The sequence below is a fragment of the Labrus bergylta genome, chromosome 7 (genome assembly GCF_963930695.1).
Source record: "Labrus bergylta chromosome 7, fLabBer1.1, whole genome shotgun sequence".
Lineage (NCBI taxonomy): Eukaryota > Metazoa > Chordata > Actinopteri > Labriformes > Labridae > Labrus > Labrus bergylta.
This window is the reverse complement of record NC_089201.1, coordinates 7,984,703-8,001,435: the sequence shown is the minus strand read 5'-3', so window position 1 is coordinate 8,001,435 and position 16,733 is coordinate 7,984,703. Positions and strand designations below refer to the sequence as shown.

Genomic DNA, 16,733 nt, shown 5'->3' with positions numbered 1-16,733 from the left:
TTAAGCATACACAATGTGATAATTGTAAATACAAATGATGAATCAATGCTACAACTATGCAACTGTTCATTAATGAATATGTTTGGGTCTTTTTTCTTTTCTTTCTTTCTTTCTTTCTTTCTGGGGTTTATCAGAGGACTCTCTCTCTCTCTCTCTCCTGACAGAGACTTGGCTCTTTTTGAGCCTCAGATGGCTCTTCAGTGCTCTCTTGATACATTCAAACTACTCTGTCATCTTATTTGCATAATACATCCTTTCAAAGACTAGAAAAGAAACTCAACCGTGCTCCAGAAACTGATTGCATGGACATGGTTTCTGTTATCCACACAGAAATTGCAAACTCGTAATTTCAAATGTCAACATACACAGAGAATCTTGGGAAACATTTGACTCATCTTGACACCATTTATATCTTTTTTTCTGGTTTGTTTGTGCATACTCTATTATGGACTGCTTACATTTATCAATTACATGTGGATAATATTAAGTGTATGCTTCACACACAGTATAAAAATATTTGTACCTAGCTTACCCGAATGTGAACGTGTGTGTGTAAAGGTTTTAATTTTTGTTCGTTTTTATGTTGTCATCCAAATATGTCAATGTATATAATTCAGAAATAAACAAGCATACACAATGTGATACACAAAGCAACCTGTAGATGGCAGCAAATATCCACTTTAAGCACAGCATGCAGTGAATTAGATAAAGATCAGAAAAGACATGTTTTATTCTTGACATCTTTATTCCTGTCCTGCAATACATTTGCCACATTTTTCAAAGAGTAAATACATCTTAAATATCTAAACAGTTGACATTTTCACAAATTCTGTCTTCCACGCCCCAGTTCCACAGTTTGCAAGGGAGAGAAACAAGCCCTTGAGCCCACTGTATCCTTGTGCAAAACTCCCAAATAGTTCATACAGTCTTTGTCATGCTGGCCAGGTTCTCTGGCATGTATACTTGTGGTTTGCTGGCTGGAGTTTCCCTGCGGTGACATGATGTGGATATTCTAAAGTAATGGGAATTTGAATACACAGATTTGTAGAATTGTGTGATTTACTCATGGGTGTATAAGATCAACAGGGAGAGAGGACATATACCATCAGGACTGTCATTACATATTACAAACACTATAATCGTTCTGTTTAAAGGTTTAAGTATAATGGGTGAAAAATGAACAAAAAGCCAACAGTTGAACCAAGGATCAACTCTGCATTATTTAGTTATTGTAAATCTGAAACATGATGCTTCTTTTAAAAAAAGATCTGAAGGCTGAAACACATTCACAGTTCCTAATCCTGCTCATAGCAGAGAAACGAACAAGTAACTGATGACAACAAACTGACCATTTCCACAGTTACCAAGACTGATCATGTTTCTTTAAAAGCATTTTATGAACGAACAAGTTGCTTTAGCTGTACAAAACCAATCCATTCAAGACAGTGGCAATATATCATTCGACGTCTCTCATCAAAGAGGTCCCAGATGTTTTCATAGTTTGCATAAGAATCTTTGTCTTCCAGTAGTTTCACCACTAATTGTGTGAACTGTTTGAGAAATAGAAATCACCATGACATGTCCCGATTTAAGAGTAAAATTATACAAACACAGGAGCAAGACAACTTGGCGTTGTTTAGAAAAATGTCACAAGTTTTTCAGTCTTTTTAAACAGGATCACATTCAGACGCACATGGCATTACAGAAAAACCCTTTAAAAAAAAAAAAAAAAAAAAAATCAGTGTAGTGTTTTTTTAGGGACTTCTTCAAATTCTTTACAGCACATGTCTAAGCTCAACACACTCCTAATGTTTTTAAGTTGCACACAAACAGACAAAACAATGCAGCAAACATAACACACACACACAGTCGTCTCAGGTAGAACTCACTGCATACATGAGGTACAAACTAGCTAACAGATAAGGCAAAGTCAACACAGAGCAGTCTCTTCCACTGAGGCAGCCAAATAATGCAGTCCTGGAGAGCACAAGCTAGTCGGCATGAATAAACAACAAGTGCACTCCAACATATAAGGTAAATATATTTCTGAAATGATTAGCACCTGATCTATTATTGTTCCATTAAAGAGCTGAGGTGACAGAGAAGGAGGAGCAGTTTGAGGATTGTATGGTGTGTGGGGGAAAAAAAAACTCAAGTTCAAGTCTGAGGCAGGAATGTGTGTTAAACTCTGAAAGCTAACTAGTGACATCCATAACCCTGGTTTACAGGACTGCTAGGTGAGATGTCCCAGACCCTGATTCCTGAGCCTTATTATCCACAAGGAGCGATTCTAGCAGTAATATAAGTTATCACCGAGAATAAGAGTCGGACGCCATAGAGTTACTGCGAGAAAAAAGCAACAAGAACTTCTTTTTTTTTTGTCTAAAACTATCCTCTGTCATTGCACAAAGTGTTGGGTTTTCTTTCTCAACTAGATTTTCCTGCATGGTACCTCTCCTTTCTAAATCAAACTAACACAGGAAAATAAAGCAGCCATGAAATGTGGTTTGATCCCAATAGTTTGAGTCAATTTGACAGAAAATAATTCTATTGCACCAGAACCTACGTACACTAGCCATCACTATTATTATGCCACAAAGAAAACTCTTAGTAAAGAGACAGGGAGAGAAAAGCAGCTGCATACTGGACATTTCTCTTGCTTTAAATTCTCCATTCGATATTTCTATACACAAAAAAAAAAAAGAGGATTCCAACTCTATCAGGCAGGCCATGAAAAATGTCAAAACCAGGTGCCATTAGAAATAAACAACCTTGCTCACATATTGCTCAGTGACTTTTGAATCCTGTGATCACAAAAAAATTCCCATGTAAAAAAAACAACAACATCTTTTTCTTCTTTTTTTTTTACAGCTAGGCTAACTGTTAAACAACAACAAATTATAACCATTCCCATGTCGGCCTCCACTCTCTGTTTCCAGTATAAAGAAGGGACCAATCAGACATTTGAGGGGATAGGCAGGTAGAGTGGGATGAGGAGGTTAATAACAGAAGAAGTTTCGGGGTTAACTTAAAAGTCCATTCCAGTCTTTTCCATTTCCGTAAATCAGTCAGTCCTTCCAGTGGGCAGGCGAGGATGTGGGGGGGGGGGGGGGGGGGGGGGAGGATTAGGCTTTTTAAGGTGGGAGGAGGTCAGAGACACCCCCTTTAAGACCAGTGTTGAGACTGAAAACAATAAGTTAGCAGGGAACTTGATGAGCCACCCAGCGAGACCACACTGGAGTTGACAAAGAGTCAGTAGTGGTGTAGCTCTCAGGTTCGACATGAAGACCAAAAAAATGGGGCCGGACCAGGCTAGTTCAGGGAGCCACTAAGGCAACAGTCCAAACCCTGCTGTCCATAAAGATCCATGGTTCAGTCAGCTTAGGTGGTTTTCTTGAGGGCTTTTGCTTCAATCATCCTCTTTTTGAAAAAAGTTTATATTTCATCATCGAGTTGTTTCATCTTTCTTTCTTTTAAGTCCATGCTGCCGCTACACGCTGTAGCATTTCTCCTCGACGTGCAACGGTCAGCTGGGAGAAAAACATGACAAGAGAGAGTGACAAATGTCAGTGCTATTCTATTGATATTTTAAAAAAACGAGAGATGTCGAAAAACAACGTGCAGAAGAAGAGTCATTAAATGTATTCTTTTAAAAAGAGTTAAGAGTTCCAGCAGAGTGTTACAAGCTGTAGACAATAGTGAGGTACTTTGTAGGTACTGTGAAAGAACTTTCTAGACAAAGGTCTCACCTGCATCACGATACCACACAGCGGCAGCTCATACAGTCCTGTCCGCTCTCATCAGGTGGGTTCAGCTTTCTCAGCTTATGCTGTCTTATCTCCCTAACCAGTGTATAGAAGGCGTCCTCTACTCCCTGCAAACACAAACACAGACAGGTTACACATCAAATAGAGTTATCTAAAATGCTCACATTTAAAAGTGTAGTGCATACACCTTTTACTAAAGTCAACAAACCTATCAGGTGTACTTGCAATTGAGAGCAACATCACCATGGCAACCCTGATCATTCCAGACACCCTTAATAAAAGATCTCATCATAACTAAGTCACGGCCATGTTCCTTGCATACTCTTGGTCTGCAGCTTCAATGATGAGCTTGTGACTCTGTATGTACCTGGACAATTTGTGACAGTGAGTCAGACACAGTTTGAGCTGTGCAGGGACTTGTCCTGACGGAGGCCTTTTAAAAAATACTGTAGTTCTGTTCTCAAGCCAGCATAACCCTGGCTATGAGTCATTGCCTGCAGCATAATAAAATGTTCTCAGCTTTGCAGCAACACAAATCACATCATACATCAGGCCATTCACCCCTCTTCTCGTTCATGAATAGACTTGCAAAATGTAAAAGAAATTAAATAAATTAACTTAAACAGCCCACTGAAGACACTGATATTACTTGTTGATGGTCGTGTGATGCAGCACAAGTGGATTTAAACTGCACTTGGAATTTGAGTTTTGCGGCTTACAGTGATGGGAGGTAGAATGAAGGTGTCAGGGAAAATTGAAGGTAAGATTAAATACCAGAGAAACAATTTTCTCATATGAAAGAGCATGTAGGGTAGGCCTGCACAATATGAGGAACATCAGAAAAAATGCTCGATATTGCAATGATGGTATGGCATACAATGAAAACAGAATTACTGAAGTGTCACTATTCCTATGTCCTGCATGTCTTACACAGTACCTCTACTTAATACACTTTATCTCTCTTGAAAACACAAAAATAATCCTAAATAGTAGAAGTACTTCTTAGTTACCATTTTTTTTTTTATCCTTTTCTTTCCACTCTTCCATCCTTTCTCTGCCATCTTGCTTGCTACGCTGACCCTCAATACCAAAACTGACACCGATCAATCAGAGAGCAGGAGCTCCATTTGATTCTGCCTTGTTAATGTTTTTCTGACTGCAATGAGTTTATTGTATATATTTATATTCTGATGACAATGAAAATAGGAATACTAGTTCAGCCTTAATGTACCGTAGCCAAAATGAAAGGTGTAGGTGTTTGCTTCTTGATCATTACCCACCTGTCGTGTCTTTGCAGAGGTCTCGATATAAGGAATGCCGTAAGATCGGGCGAGCTCCTGGGCTTGCCTTGTGTCCACCGTGCGTGCAGGGAGGTCACATTTGTTTCCCACAAGCACCATGGGTACATCGTCTGAGTCCTTTACACGTTTAATTTGTTCCCTGTGAATTACAAAACAAACACATCGCAATAGTTAACATTACATTTGAAAAAAAATGACAGTTTCATTGACATGTATTTAGTCCCAGCAACATATCTGTAGGCAGGGATCCTCCCTGCTTCATCAACAACAACAGCTCCAACACTGGAGAGGAAACCACCCAGGGAGCTCTAGGACCCTGAGGAAGACCCAGGGCCCTGCCGGTGCTGGGCTGTGCTGCACTGCTGAAGGAGGGAGGTATGGAGGGAGGGAGGGAGGGACGGACAACAGGCAGGCAGGGAACAGCATTACCTCATCACTACAGCAGCCCGCGCCAAACGTCAGGCAGCCAGGGGGGAACTGAGTGAGAGGAGTGGGTCAGATCAATCTATCTGCTCAGCCCTTCTTCTCCCTGAGCCACAGTGCAGCAGGATGCAGCCACTACACTCTGCCCATCTGCAGGCAACACTGCTAATGGTGTCTATGACAAAAGTCTCAGTATTCGTGGGGGGATTTTTACGCATGGTCGATTACTTCTGCCAGTTTCAAATCAATCAAGGCAAAAGAAAATCGACAATGCAACGGTAGATTGAGGAGAAGCCTCCCTCTTTTGTGTGCCCGAAAATAGACAACAGATCTAAAAAAAACAAAAAACCCTCAACAGCTCTAACAAGACCACCTACCACTCAAGCATCAAGCCAAAGACCCATGCATACTTGTGTATTACAGGGACACCAGCAGTTTAAAGTTGGGCGGAGAAAGCTGGACTGCAATGGCAGCAAGCCAAACAAACAAGTGTGTAATAGACTCAAAAACCTGCAAAGCTTTAGAGTAGTTGGCAAACCTAATATGCTATCTCTTTTGCTTTACACGTGCAAGACTGTCAAGTAGGCATCAAATGTGATGAGAAAGACAAAATGTGGGAAAGAGAGAGTATGCTGTCATCTCCAGCTGAATACCCCCCCCCCCCCCCCGCCCTCTCCTTCTCTGTCCTTGAAGTGCTACCTCTCCCCCCGCTCCTCTAATTGAGTCAGGATCGATTTCATTGGCATCATGCTGTAATCCTCCAGTTGGGGGCTAAGCTTTCTTTAGCCGTGTTAAATGCTACAGCATGACATCACCCACTGCTGCAGAGAGCTGGCACACATACATATACACACCCCTCTCCATTCAGACCCCATGAGAGTCCCTGTAACACACACTGCATAAGCAACTACACACAGAGCATGACAACCAGCTGAGATTATTTGTGTCTTTAACTCCACCCTGGCTGGTCTTTGATGTGATCCCACAAAGTGTTATAATGGGGTCATAATATGTGATACCTCCTGCATGCAGTGAACTTCATTCCTTGCCTCCCTCACACACACCTGTACTGATGAATGTCCTCAAAAGACTTGGTGTTGTTTATAGCGAAGACGCAGAGGAAGCCCTCCCCTGTCCGCATGTACTGATCCCTCATGGCGCTGTACTCCTCCTGACCTGCAGTGTCCAGGATATCCAGCAGGCAGGTTTCCCCGTCAATCACAACCTGCTTCCTGTATGAGTCCTGCAGAAAAACGAAGAGAGGTGGTGCAACAGTGAATCAAAAAAATTGTAACAAACATCTGTCACAGATTAAAAGCTTCAGGTGGGATTTAAGGCCATTGAAGTAATTCCATCTTTGATAACTCAGAGAACACATGTGCTGTATGTTAACTGGTATCTGTAATTCTATCCCCCAATCCATTCCCAGGTCAAATGAGCATCAAGAGATCGGAGGAGCAAGGGTATCAGGGCCAATGTTTAGCCTCCCAACACGCAGCCACAAAAACATGGAGTGCCGTCTCTTTGTTTGTTAGAGCATAGGGGCCAGGAATGCAAACACACAAAAAGGACATTGTCTGGCCAGAGGCAGGCGTGGTGAGAAAGAGAGGGAGAGAGTGGAGACAGAGAGACAGAAAATGAAAGAAAAGAGAGGAGAAAACATTCTCACTGGCTTCCCTCTGCTCTTTGCTATGTCTGCAATGCCGGTTTTATCTTGGGTGTAATATAGTGGTGACGGAGAGGCAGAGTAAATATTTTCAAGACGGACCATTTGGAGAACAGCAGAGGAGTTTGATTGAGATGTCATTGTCATAGGATTGAAAATAAATTGATCAGCAGTGACAATAGGGATGGACTCTCTAGAAAACATTTAGATTATTGCACACATTGCGGCCACATGGGGGAAATTGTTGTTCAACCATACAACAACAGAGACTTATTCTAGTAACAACCTGTAGAACGTATAGAAAAGAGCCATACCTCTATGGTGGGGTCATATTCATCCACAAAGTGGTTCTGGATGAGCTGGATGGTGAGTGCACTCTTGCCCACGCCTCCTGCTCCCACCACCACCAACTTATACTCCGTCATCTTTGCTGCTGCTGCTGCTCACCACACACTCACACTAAGCACTGTTGGAGAGAAAGAAAGGAGAAGGAGAAAAGGTACAGGGTTAGCACGCTGACATTAAACAGCTAAATCATCACCAGGTATGAATAGAACAAGAGACACACACAGAGCTTTGGGAAGGTTTTCTCTGACAATTCAATGCTAGTATGATGTAGTGGTTATGTCAAAGCAAACCGTTATTAGCATTACTGCCAAGTGGTGAGAAACATTAGTGGTTTGGATTGTGTGTGTGTGTGTGTGTGTGTGGTAGGGGCCGAGGTTGAGACCCTCAAAGGGGAATGTGAAAAATGTGCTGAAGGTACTCGATGTTCCAATCCTCTCGTGCACAGTGTGAAAAGCAGAGAGTGTGTATGAGAGGGAGAGCAGGGGTGGAGAGAGAGAGAGAGAGAGAGAGAGAGAGAGAGAGAGAAGGGGCATGACACCAGCAGACTGACCCCCATTCATCAGGTATCACATTACTGATGCCCACCTTTGAATCAAGTGAGACACATCCCACTCAGACTCAAATGTTTTAAATAAAAACATATACAATAAGAGAAACACACACACGTCGAATAAAAAGACTAAGTTACAAATATTTGAGAGATCGAGATTTTATTGAAATAGTAAGCTAATTAGGCTAATGCTAAAACTGATTCTTGTTTTTCTTGCTTCCTCCATGGGGATTAGCCCATAGCAACTGCACACAAGGCCTGAAACTGTATTTTACGACTCCAGGTGTGCCTGAAGCCGTCCCCTATGGACCCACCGAACCCATTAAATAGGTTTTGACTATAAATCAAGGCATTGTTATTAAAGAAACATGTCAGTCTCTTGAGAAAAGTGATAGACATTTACACAACACAGGTCAACTACACAACAATGAATCACAAGAGATTATTTGAACACAGCAAAGCAGAAGTTTAACAATTCCAACACTGATTGGATTAATGTTAGAATTATTTTTGACTTGAAGAGACGTGCCAAGTTCGTCTTGGTCATTAAAACATTTGACATTTTTAAAGGCGTTATATGAGAATTTGAAATCCACTTTGCTAAACAATTAAGGAAAATGTACCTAAAGCGAGGTTTGAAATCATTGAGAGGTAGCTCAAATTAGGATGTTGCAAACTTGTTGGGTTGAAAAACCTGAATCAATAACTCTCTTACAGTAGCAGATTGTAAAACAGAATAATAGAGCGGAAAGAGAAATGAGGAGGTTAACAATAAAGAGAATTTTGCTGGATTTTTACCAGAAGGACCAGGGATGCTCAAAACATCTGGGTAATTTACCAGATATGCCTTTTCCATTTCACAGTAGTAAGTATTGAGACGGCTGGAATAAGATATGGAATAAGAATATATCAAATGGTAAAGGAGACAAAATGGAAAAGAAAGACACAGATCCCATGAAATCATCACCACCCTTACAACACTGTTGGTCAGTGAAATTCCAGCTGTGTTAAGTCACCGGGTAGAGAAATTAGTCATATGGGTGTTTCCATTACAAACACTTAGAAAGTGTGACTCGGCTTTATATTGCAGATTCAACTAATAACCTTAACTATGACCTGCCAATGACCTGATCTCTCCAGCAGACATGGTGGCACATGATGAGTCAGAAGAAGAGATGCTGCTATCATGGAGGTTCTAGAGGATTCATTCCATTACAAGCTTAGGCTAGTATGAACACAAGTCAAGTGTGATGGAGGCCGAAAGCAACCGCAGGAGCCTCCTCAAGGTTATGACTTCAGCTCAACATCATGCAGACAACAATGAGAGATCCGATTGTGTCATAGCAGCGATGTCATCTCTGATGTCAGAGCGTAGAGGAAAATCACTGGCACTGGATTTCTCTAACTTCCACGTTTTGCAATAGCCTTTGGTAGCGGTTTACTTTCACTTTCTGTTTGATCGTTGAAATGGAAAAAAACTTAACTGCAGGTGTTCATTTTTGAATTTGATTGAAAAATGCCATCATGACTTTCAACACAAACCTACAGTAATAGAATCAGACTCGCCCTAAAGAGACATCTTCATCTGCACCACCCTTAAACCTAAACTAGCTTTCAATTTCTCTTTCTTTGAAAAGTAGTCTGCCTCATGTCACAGACAGTTCAGACAGTGCAGGCCAGAGGAGAATAAGGTCTCATGAGGTTCAATACTCATGTCAGATCATCAACTGCGTCAAATTTTGCATCTTCAGCCAAAGGTGAGAATCAAAGTTCCTACACCAAATGTTGGAGTGTGTAATTGCTTTGTCGAGATTTCACGAGCTCCACAGGTCACAACATACGCTGTTACGCCTTCCCTAAAGAATCATGTGTCTGATGTTATGGGTGGCAGAATAAATGTAGAAATGAATGCACAACCTGACGCTCTATTACACAAACTCCTTGCTTACTACAGTGCATTAGATATTGCCGCTTTAGCCAATCAGCGCAAAAAACACATACACCCTCTTTCTAGTGCTTTCTGTCCCAAAGGAGACCCCCACCCACCCACCCACACACACACACGCACACACACATTTGGAGTGAATATGAAACTTTTCTGAAACAGAGCTGTAACAGGTGACAGGAAGACACCAAGACAGTGTCTGGACAGTTTAAAAGAACATGCAAAGTAGAAAGGAAAGAAAAACTTATTGAGCTCTTTCAAACTTTGGGGCTAAAATACTAAAATAATGGGTATTAGCCTATCTTTATCTCTGGATGAGGCATTGTTTTAATCAAATCTGCATGCACACTCTTTGAAAACGTTTACTTGTGCCTGAGATGTGTGTGTAACTGTGCTAGTGCGAGGTCAGACTGAGATCAGCCAAGTCCGAGACTGTCTCACTTACTTACTGATGTTAATGATTGACAGAAATGCAGACTTGCTAACTGACGACAAAGCCATTTAACCGCTTTCATTTCATCTGCCACTTACACACGCACACACACACACACACGTTCCTGCAACACATCCTTGATCCGCTAAGCCATATCTCACCTTAATGGAACAGGTAGCTCTGAACACCATTACCTATATCAACAATGGCCTCCTTGTAAAAACAGACTCCCTGCTTTAATACTCAAGCACAACAGGAAGGGAATTATCCGGACCCCTCAATCTTGTGGCCAAACATTTAGCTTCCTTTTCCCTCACTGTATATAAATCAGCTTGGTACACAGGGCAGGCCAGCCTGGCTGCTTTACAGAGACCACGGCAGAGGCGCAGAGCCAGCCTCGCTCCTCACAGCCTCCTTTAACCAAATAAACAGCAGCTATGGGAAGAGGGAAGACCGTTGCTGATATACCTTTTGTAGCAGGAGGTTCAAGACAGGTTGAATATTAGCATATTGGCTAGTTGGAAAATATATCTCGTTTTAGAGTAATGGACCAAAAATAACGCAAGTTAGCAACTGATCATAAGCTACATCTTAACATGAATTTTCTTCTCAGTAACAGATACATTGTTTTCTTATGAAAATGCCTGAGTAGTGTGACTTGGCCTAATATCAAACAGAGTAAATAACAAAAGATGCATTAGCACTGGCAAATATCAGATGATAAAAATCAACAAAAGAATATATTTTAAGTCCTAAAAAGTGTGACTATAGCTCCTTGAGCAGGGAGTGCTTATGTTTCTTGCAGACTGTGAAGTGTTAACATAATAATTCCTTCAAATACACTGTTGCCAGACATTTTGATTTCGAAACAGCAATATAAGTATTTGTGTCATAACTCCAGTGTCAGTCTGACTGTATGCTTCCTTGATAAAAGGTATTTGATGCTTATCAAACATAACAAAATAATTCAAGTTCTGTTTTTTTTACTGGGGATGCACCGATGTATCGTTTCAACATCGTTTGAGCTGTTGAGAGACATCAGCGAATGACGTGGCATGAGCCAGTGTCATCAGTCTTTGTCTGTTTGTTGTGCCAAATAACCTAGTGCACCTTACTATGGATTCAGAGAAGAGGTTTCTTATTGGGCACATGGGGTCACCTGTTGAACAAACTTTGACTTGTTTTTATTGTGATGCATGAGAGAAGATTGTGGCACTGTGGGAGTCCTAACACCAAAAGAAGACATGAAACAAACATCGGAATCAGCAATCCACTAAATTGTTTTCCCCAATTGGCGCATCTCTTTTCTCAACCCTCTGTGCTGTTACACTCCATTTTAACCTTCTACACCAACGCCAGTATTCTTTACCTTACCTTTAGTCAGATAATCATGGAACCCTTGTCTTTAAATTAAAATTGGTCACTTTCACTAGTCAGCACTATTTTCTATATTCTGTGCATGTTCCCGACTCAGACTTAAGGTCCAGGGCCTGCTTATAGACTACTTCACCTAAACTATGATCAGTGCTTGTAATGACAAAATCATTCACTCAAAAATAATTTCAATAACTATAACATGAATGCAAAATTCAACCTATTGCCAGAAGCCTTTTGTGATGTGTTTGAAAATGCATGCCAACAAAGAGTGCTGAAGTGAGTTGATAAGTAAGTAGTGAAGAAGGAAAATGTAGGACACACACATGAATAAAAACATCCAAAGAAAAGACTGGCTCTCTCTCACACCCCCACAGCTCTCCAGATTCTGACACGGTTGGTTGCTGCATTGCTTCTACATAACCACATCTCAAGTGAGCACCTGCCAAACGATTAGAATTTACAGCCTGAAATGCAAATTCAAAGCACCACCATGCCCGCAACTGGGAGACCAGGAAAGGGAAAACCGACAGCCATGCTATCTCCCCTCTAAAACTAGGCCATGACAGCGGCTGATTAATAATCCACACATACATATGGAGATGAATGACAAAATTAATCATTGATAGAGATGCTGTCGCTTTCTCAGAACCACTTGTTGTCAGGGGGGGGGGGGGGGGGGCTACAGAGCTGGTCTTTGTGCAGGCGGAGGGGAGGGATGAGAACACAGACGATGGAGATCACAATCATGCATCTCTTTTCTTTTTACATTTTTGATCCACAGAGGTGTCTTTTTTATATTGCACAGAACTATCATAGCATGACCCATACCTGCAACAGTTGGCCACATTTCCACTATGACATGGAGACCTGAAAAACTTGCATACAACTTCATTGTGCTTGTGCAATATTCCAATGTTTCCTTTCCATAATGTACATATCTAGATGTATTCATTTTCCAGCAAAGTGAGCTGTACTAAAACTATAAACTTAAACGTGAATTTGGAGCTTTCGGCTCAAAATGACACTGACACTAGTGCCTGTAATACACGCCATGTTAACGCGTCAGGTAAATGCTTCAGTTGTAGGTGAGTATCCCAATCAATGTGCTGATCCATCCAACACTATAATTGAGTAAACTGCTGAAAAGGTTTGAAGCCTATATCGCAAAAACAGTTATCTATGGCTGTCAATATTAACTATTGTTTCAGAGTGGCAAAATAGGAGCTGATTATTAAGGTTAGTTATCCCATTGAGACAGTAATAAATAACAAACAGTGTTGTGCCAGCCAGCAGACATTGTGTCATTAGTCAAAGCTAGCAAAATGTCATGACATCCGAACATACAATCAAAGGCTGTATTTTTTTAATTTCAACTCAACGCACTTTGGTTGACACAGGATGGCAGAGGTCCAGCTGATCTGCTTCCAACATAGTCTTGGTTTATTTCTGTGTGCTCAGTTGCCAACATATCTTTGTCATACAGGGGTGGTTGGTAGTATACACTTTTAAAAAAATAATACTATTTATATTTTTATGGTAATGGTATCAGAGGGAAACTCACCAATACTAAGATATTCAGAACACTTCTAACAGAGACAAGCTACATAGCTCTATTGTCATCTACAGATTAGTGAACTATTCCTCCCAAAGTCCCCCAAAACATTACATAGCTGCTCCCTTTTTGATCAAGAAGCAGCTCAGTATATATGTATGTCTAGGTTTAGGTTTAATTATAGCTCGCCACCTCCAGCCTGGGAAATTAACAGTTCGTTTTGAAACCCTAGAGCCCTGCCTGGACCAGAAGGATGATCTTACATGACAGCTTACCGAGGGTGCGAGCTGAGAGCTGCAAGAGGGCTGATGGGAAGAGAGGGTGAGGCCGGGAGAGGGCTACTCTTACTATGTGCCAAGGGCACAGAAACCACAGGAGGGAGGGGTCGAACTGGAAACTAAAAAAATGTATAAAGAAATCAATAATTACATAGCTCAACATTCTTTTGCTTTATCCAAGCTCTTTCAGCTTTACTACTGACAATAAACTTCCTTTTATTTTCCTCTTATTCTTTGCAGCCTAAAGGAACTACCTTCCTGCACCTTGCTCAACATGCATTCTGCTCTCTATTAAAGCCCCTAATTGGTTAAAGGATCCATACTGGCAGAGCCACAAGCCCGCTGTAGAGATAATAGATTTTTAATGGAGAGATGATGGTAAGGAGACCCTCTCTAGGGAGGTATCACGGTCGAATCCTGAGACTCCAAGACCCATCCTGGAGCCTTGATAAACCACCGCACCCTCCCACCGCTCTCCAATGACATCATCCTGCTAAACGACATCCAAACATCAATGATGACCAGCAGCTGACGAATCACTATTCTGCTCTCAGAGTGTAATGAAACATGAATAACTGAGTTTTAAAGCAGTTCTTCTGAATTTCAAAATTGTCATAAATAAACATATTTGTTAGATTACAACCATATAAAACAAGCAGATCCATTCAATTCCCAGGGTAGGAGGACTGGGAACACTCCAAAATCATGAATGAAACTTTCAAGTTTTCTCAATGTAATAACAGATCACCCCCACAACATTTGCATCCCTCAAAAACATTTCGATAAAAAGTTTCTCTGTGCATCTGTCTTCATGAACGTGTGCATGCTTAAACAAGTCGCTCTTAGAGGCACAGGAGTACGAGTGACCTTTACTCCACTGGGTCATCCTTTCAGCTACTCAGGCAGGGTGAGATGGTGGAGGCAGCAGCAGCAGAGATGAAAAGGCCAGCTGACCGCCACACACAAAGAATTGCCAGTTAGAGGTAACGTAAGGGTTATCGTCAGACACCACAAGTGGAATGATCTGTGGATTTATCTCAGCTATTGAAATATGTGAGCGCATGATACTGCTCTGCATAGAAAGAATATTGAGGGGGGTGAGGGGGGGGGGTGACATAGTGAAAGTTGCCTGTCAAACTATCTTCCTCTTGAGGTGAAGATCCATACATCAAAAACCTCCTTTTGAATTATTTAAGTTACAATAATAGGACTAACTATATCAGGTCAGCAGTTAGACAGTACTTCACGTGAAGGACACCCTCAAATCTGTTTACACAAGACAATGTCCTGGGCCATTTTGGAAGCACACACAGAGTCCAAATTGTAAAAAGAAAAGCTGCCTAAAATGTTCTCATTTGAAATATCTTGGTATAAAAGAGTGGCACTAATTCTGCCCTGCAGTTTGCCACCACCATGCAGGCTAAAGCTGCTCAGAGAAAGGGACAAAAGCCGAACATTGCACCTCTATCCCTTGACTGGACTGCCTCCAGCTGTTTTCCAGCTGCTTCAACTCTTGCCTTCAATGTGAGCGCTGATGTCAAACTCACACGACCCAGTCAGTGTACGTCCAGTGTACTCTAGCAGTCTCTAATGATCATGGAAAAACTATGTCTATGACTCGCAACACATGGGGATGATTTTGTCAGCAGCAGCAGCAGCAGCAATGATGTTGTGGTGGCGAAAACGATGAGATATGAACAGCAGTCAGGCAAAAATCATGCACCAAAAAAACAACAAAAATGTACACATTTATACATGTTTGCTACCAATCTGTAGCATATGATGTAAAAAAAAACCATTCTGATTAACTTTAACGACGGAATTGGTGTGTAAATAGTTCCCTCTCGCCCGAACAGCCCCTACGGCCATATTGTGAGTGAATTTCACATTAATGCTGTCATGGCCATCTTCGCCCTTCAACACTTACTGAACAGTTTTGACAAAAGCTTCCAGATAAGGTATAATCCCAAGTCAGCTTTCTAAATGCCTTGTGAAGGAATCTAACTTCCGCAGTGATACATTCAGTTTTCAGTCAGTGTGACGGGGCGTCACCCTACTTGTCTGTGTGGACACCAGCAGCAAGCCCACACTCAGGATTGTCTTCACATTGCACATAAACACAGGCCACAGGAAGTAAATTATCCACCACAGCCGTGTTCATTAAATGCATTCAGTTTCTTTTTCTTAAAAACAAGACGAAATGGAAATTCCCAGCTGTATATATATATATATTTTTTTGTTTCCTCCATAACCAAGTTACAACACCCGAACTCAAGTGACACTGCCATCCAAATAAATGTGTTTTCTTTAGGAGATGTAGACACAATTCACAGCCTTTCTGTTTTCCCATACATGTATCGAGGACTGAAACGATAGCATGAGTTGTGGAGCTCGATAGCCTTCATAAAGCTAGCCGGGGGTCGAAATGAAATAACATGATAGCTAACATGTTCAAACTGTACCGCAATCTCCAACGCTGCTCCCCCCTTAAAAAAAAAAAAAAAAAAACTATACGCATACTTAAGCTGTATAAAAGACAAAACAGTCACTGCCGACATATTTCGGACACAGGAATGTGCACTGCATACTTACAACAAGCAGGGGTCTAATTAGCGACAACAGCGACGTTTCGTCTACAGGAGAAGAAACAAATCTCTCAGCTGTGATAATGAAGAGGAATCAAAATGTTCTTGGTCTGCTTCCTGCCGTCCTCAGATGTTCAGTGCCTTTATTATCTCCGACAAAGTGTTTGGTTTTCAGAAGCTAAAATGCACCAAAGCGTTCATTGGTTCTGGGTAAAACGAGCCCGCGTTGAACAATGTGCTTTCACAGAGAGCAAGAGGGGATGAGGAGTGAAGAGCCCACGCCCAGCTCTATCAAACATAGAACCGCCCCGGTTACCATGCATGTTACTGATGCGTTCAGGCACTGTCGGAAATATGGTAACTCCGCTGTGAGGGCCAGACCACCATTCTTACTGCTGATTTCAACAACAAAAAAAGCCAAGGGGTTCTTGCAAACATCTAAATATGGTGATGCAGGCCTGTTTAATCATTAGATTATGAAATCAGTCAGAACTTTAAAATAGGGACC

General features: G+C 41.4%; 1 protein-coding gene across 1 annotated transcript; it reads right to left on the bottom strand.

The window, feature by feature from the left end:
* Positions 1-712: 712 nt before the first annotated feature.
* On the bottom strand, positions 713-16,496 carry LOC109990009 (GTPase HRas). Its single transcript, XM_020641954.3, has 6 exons — positions 16,233-16,496; positions 7,472-7,623; positions 6,556-6,734; positions 5,048-5,207; positions 3,750-3,874; positions 713-3,530 (listed from the first exon to the last, which is right to left on the bottom strand). Exons 2-5 carry the CDS (start codon positions 7,580-7,582, stop codon positions 3,755-3,757), a joined length of 570 nt encoding a protein of 189 aa, XP_020497610.1. The 5' UTR covers positions 7,583-7,623; positions 16,233-16,496; the 3' UTR covers positions 713-3,530; positions 3,750-3,754.
* Between the last annotated feature and the right edge of the window lie 237 nt (positions 16,497-16,733).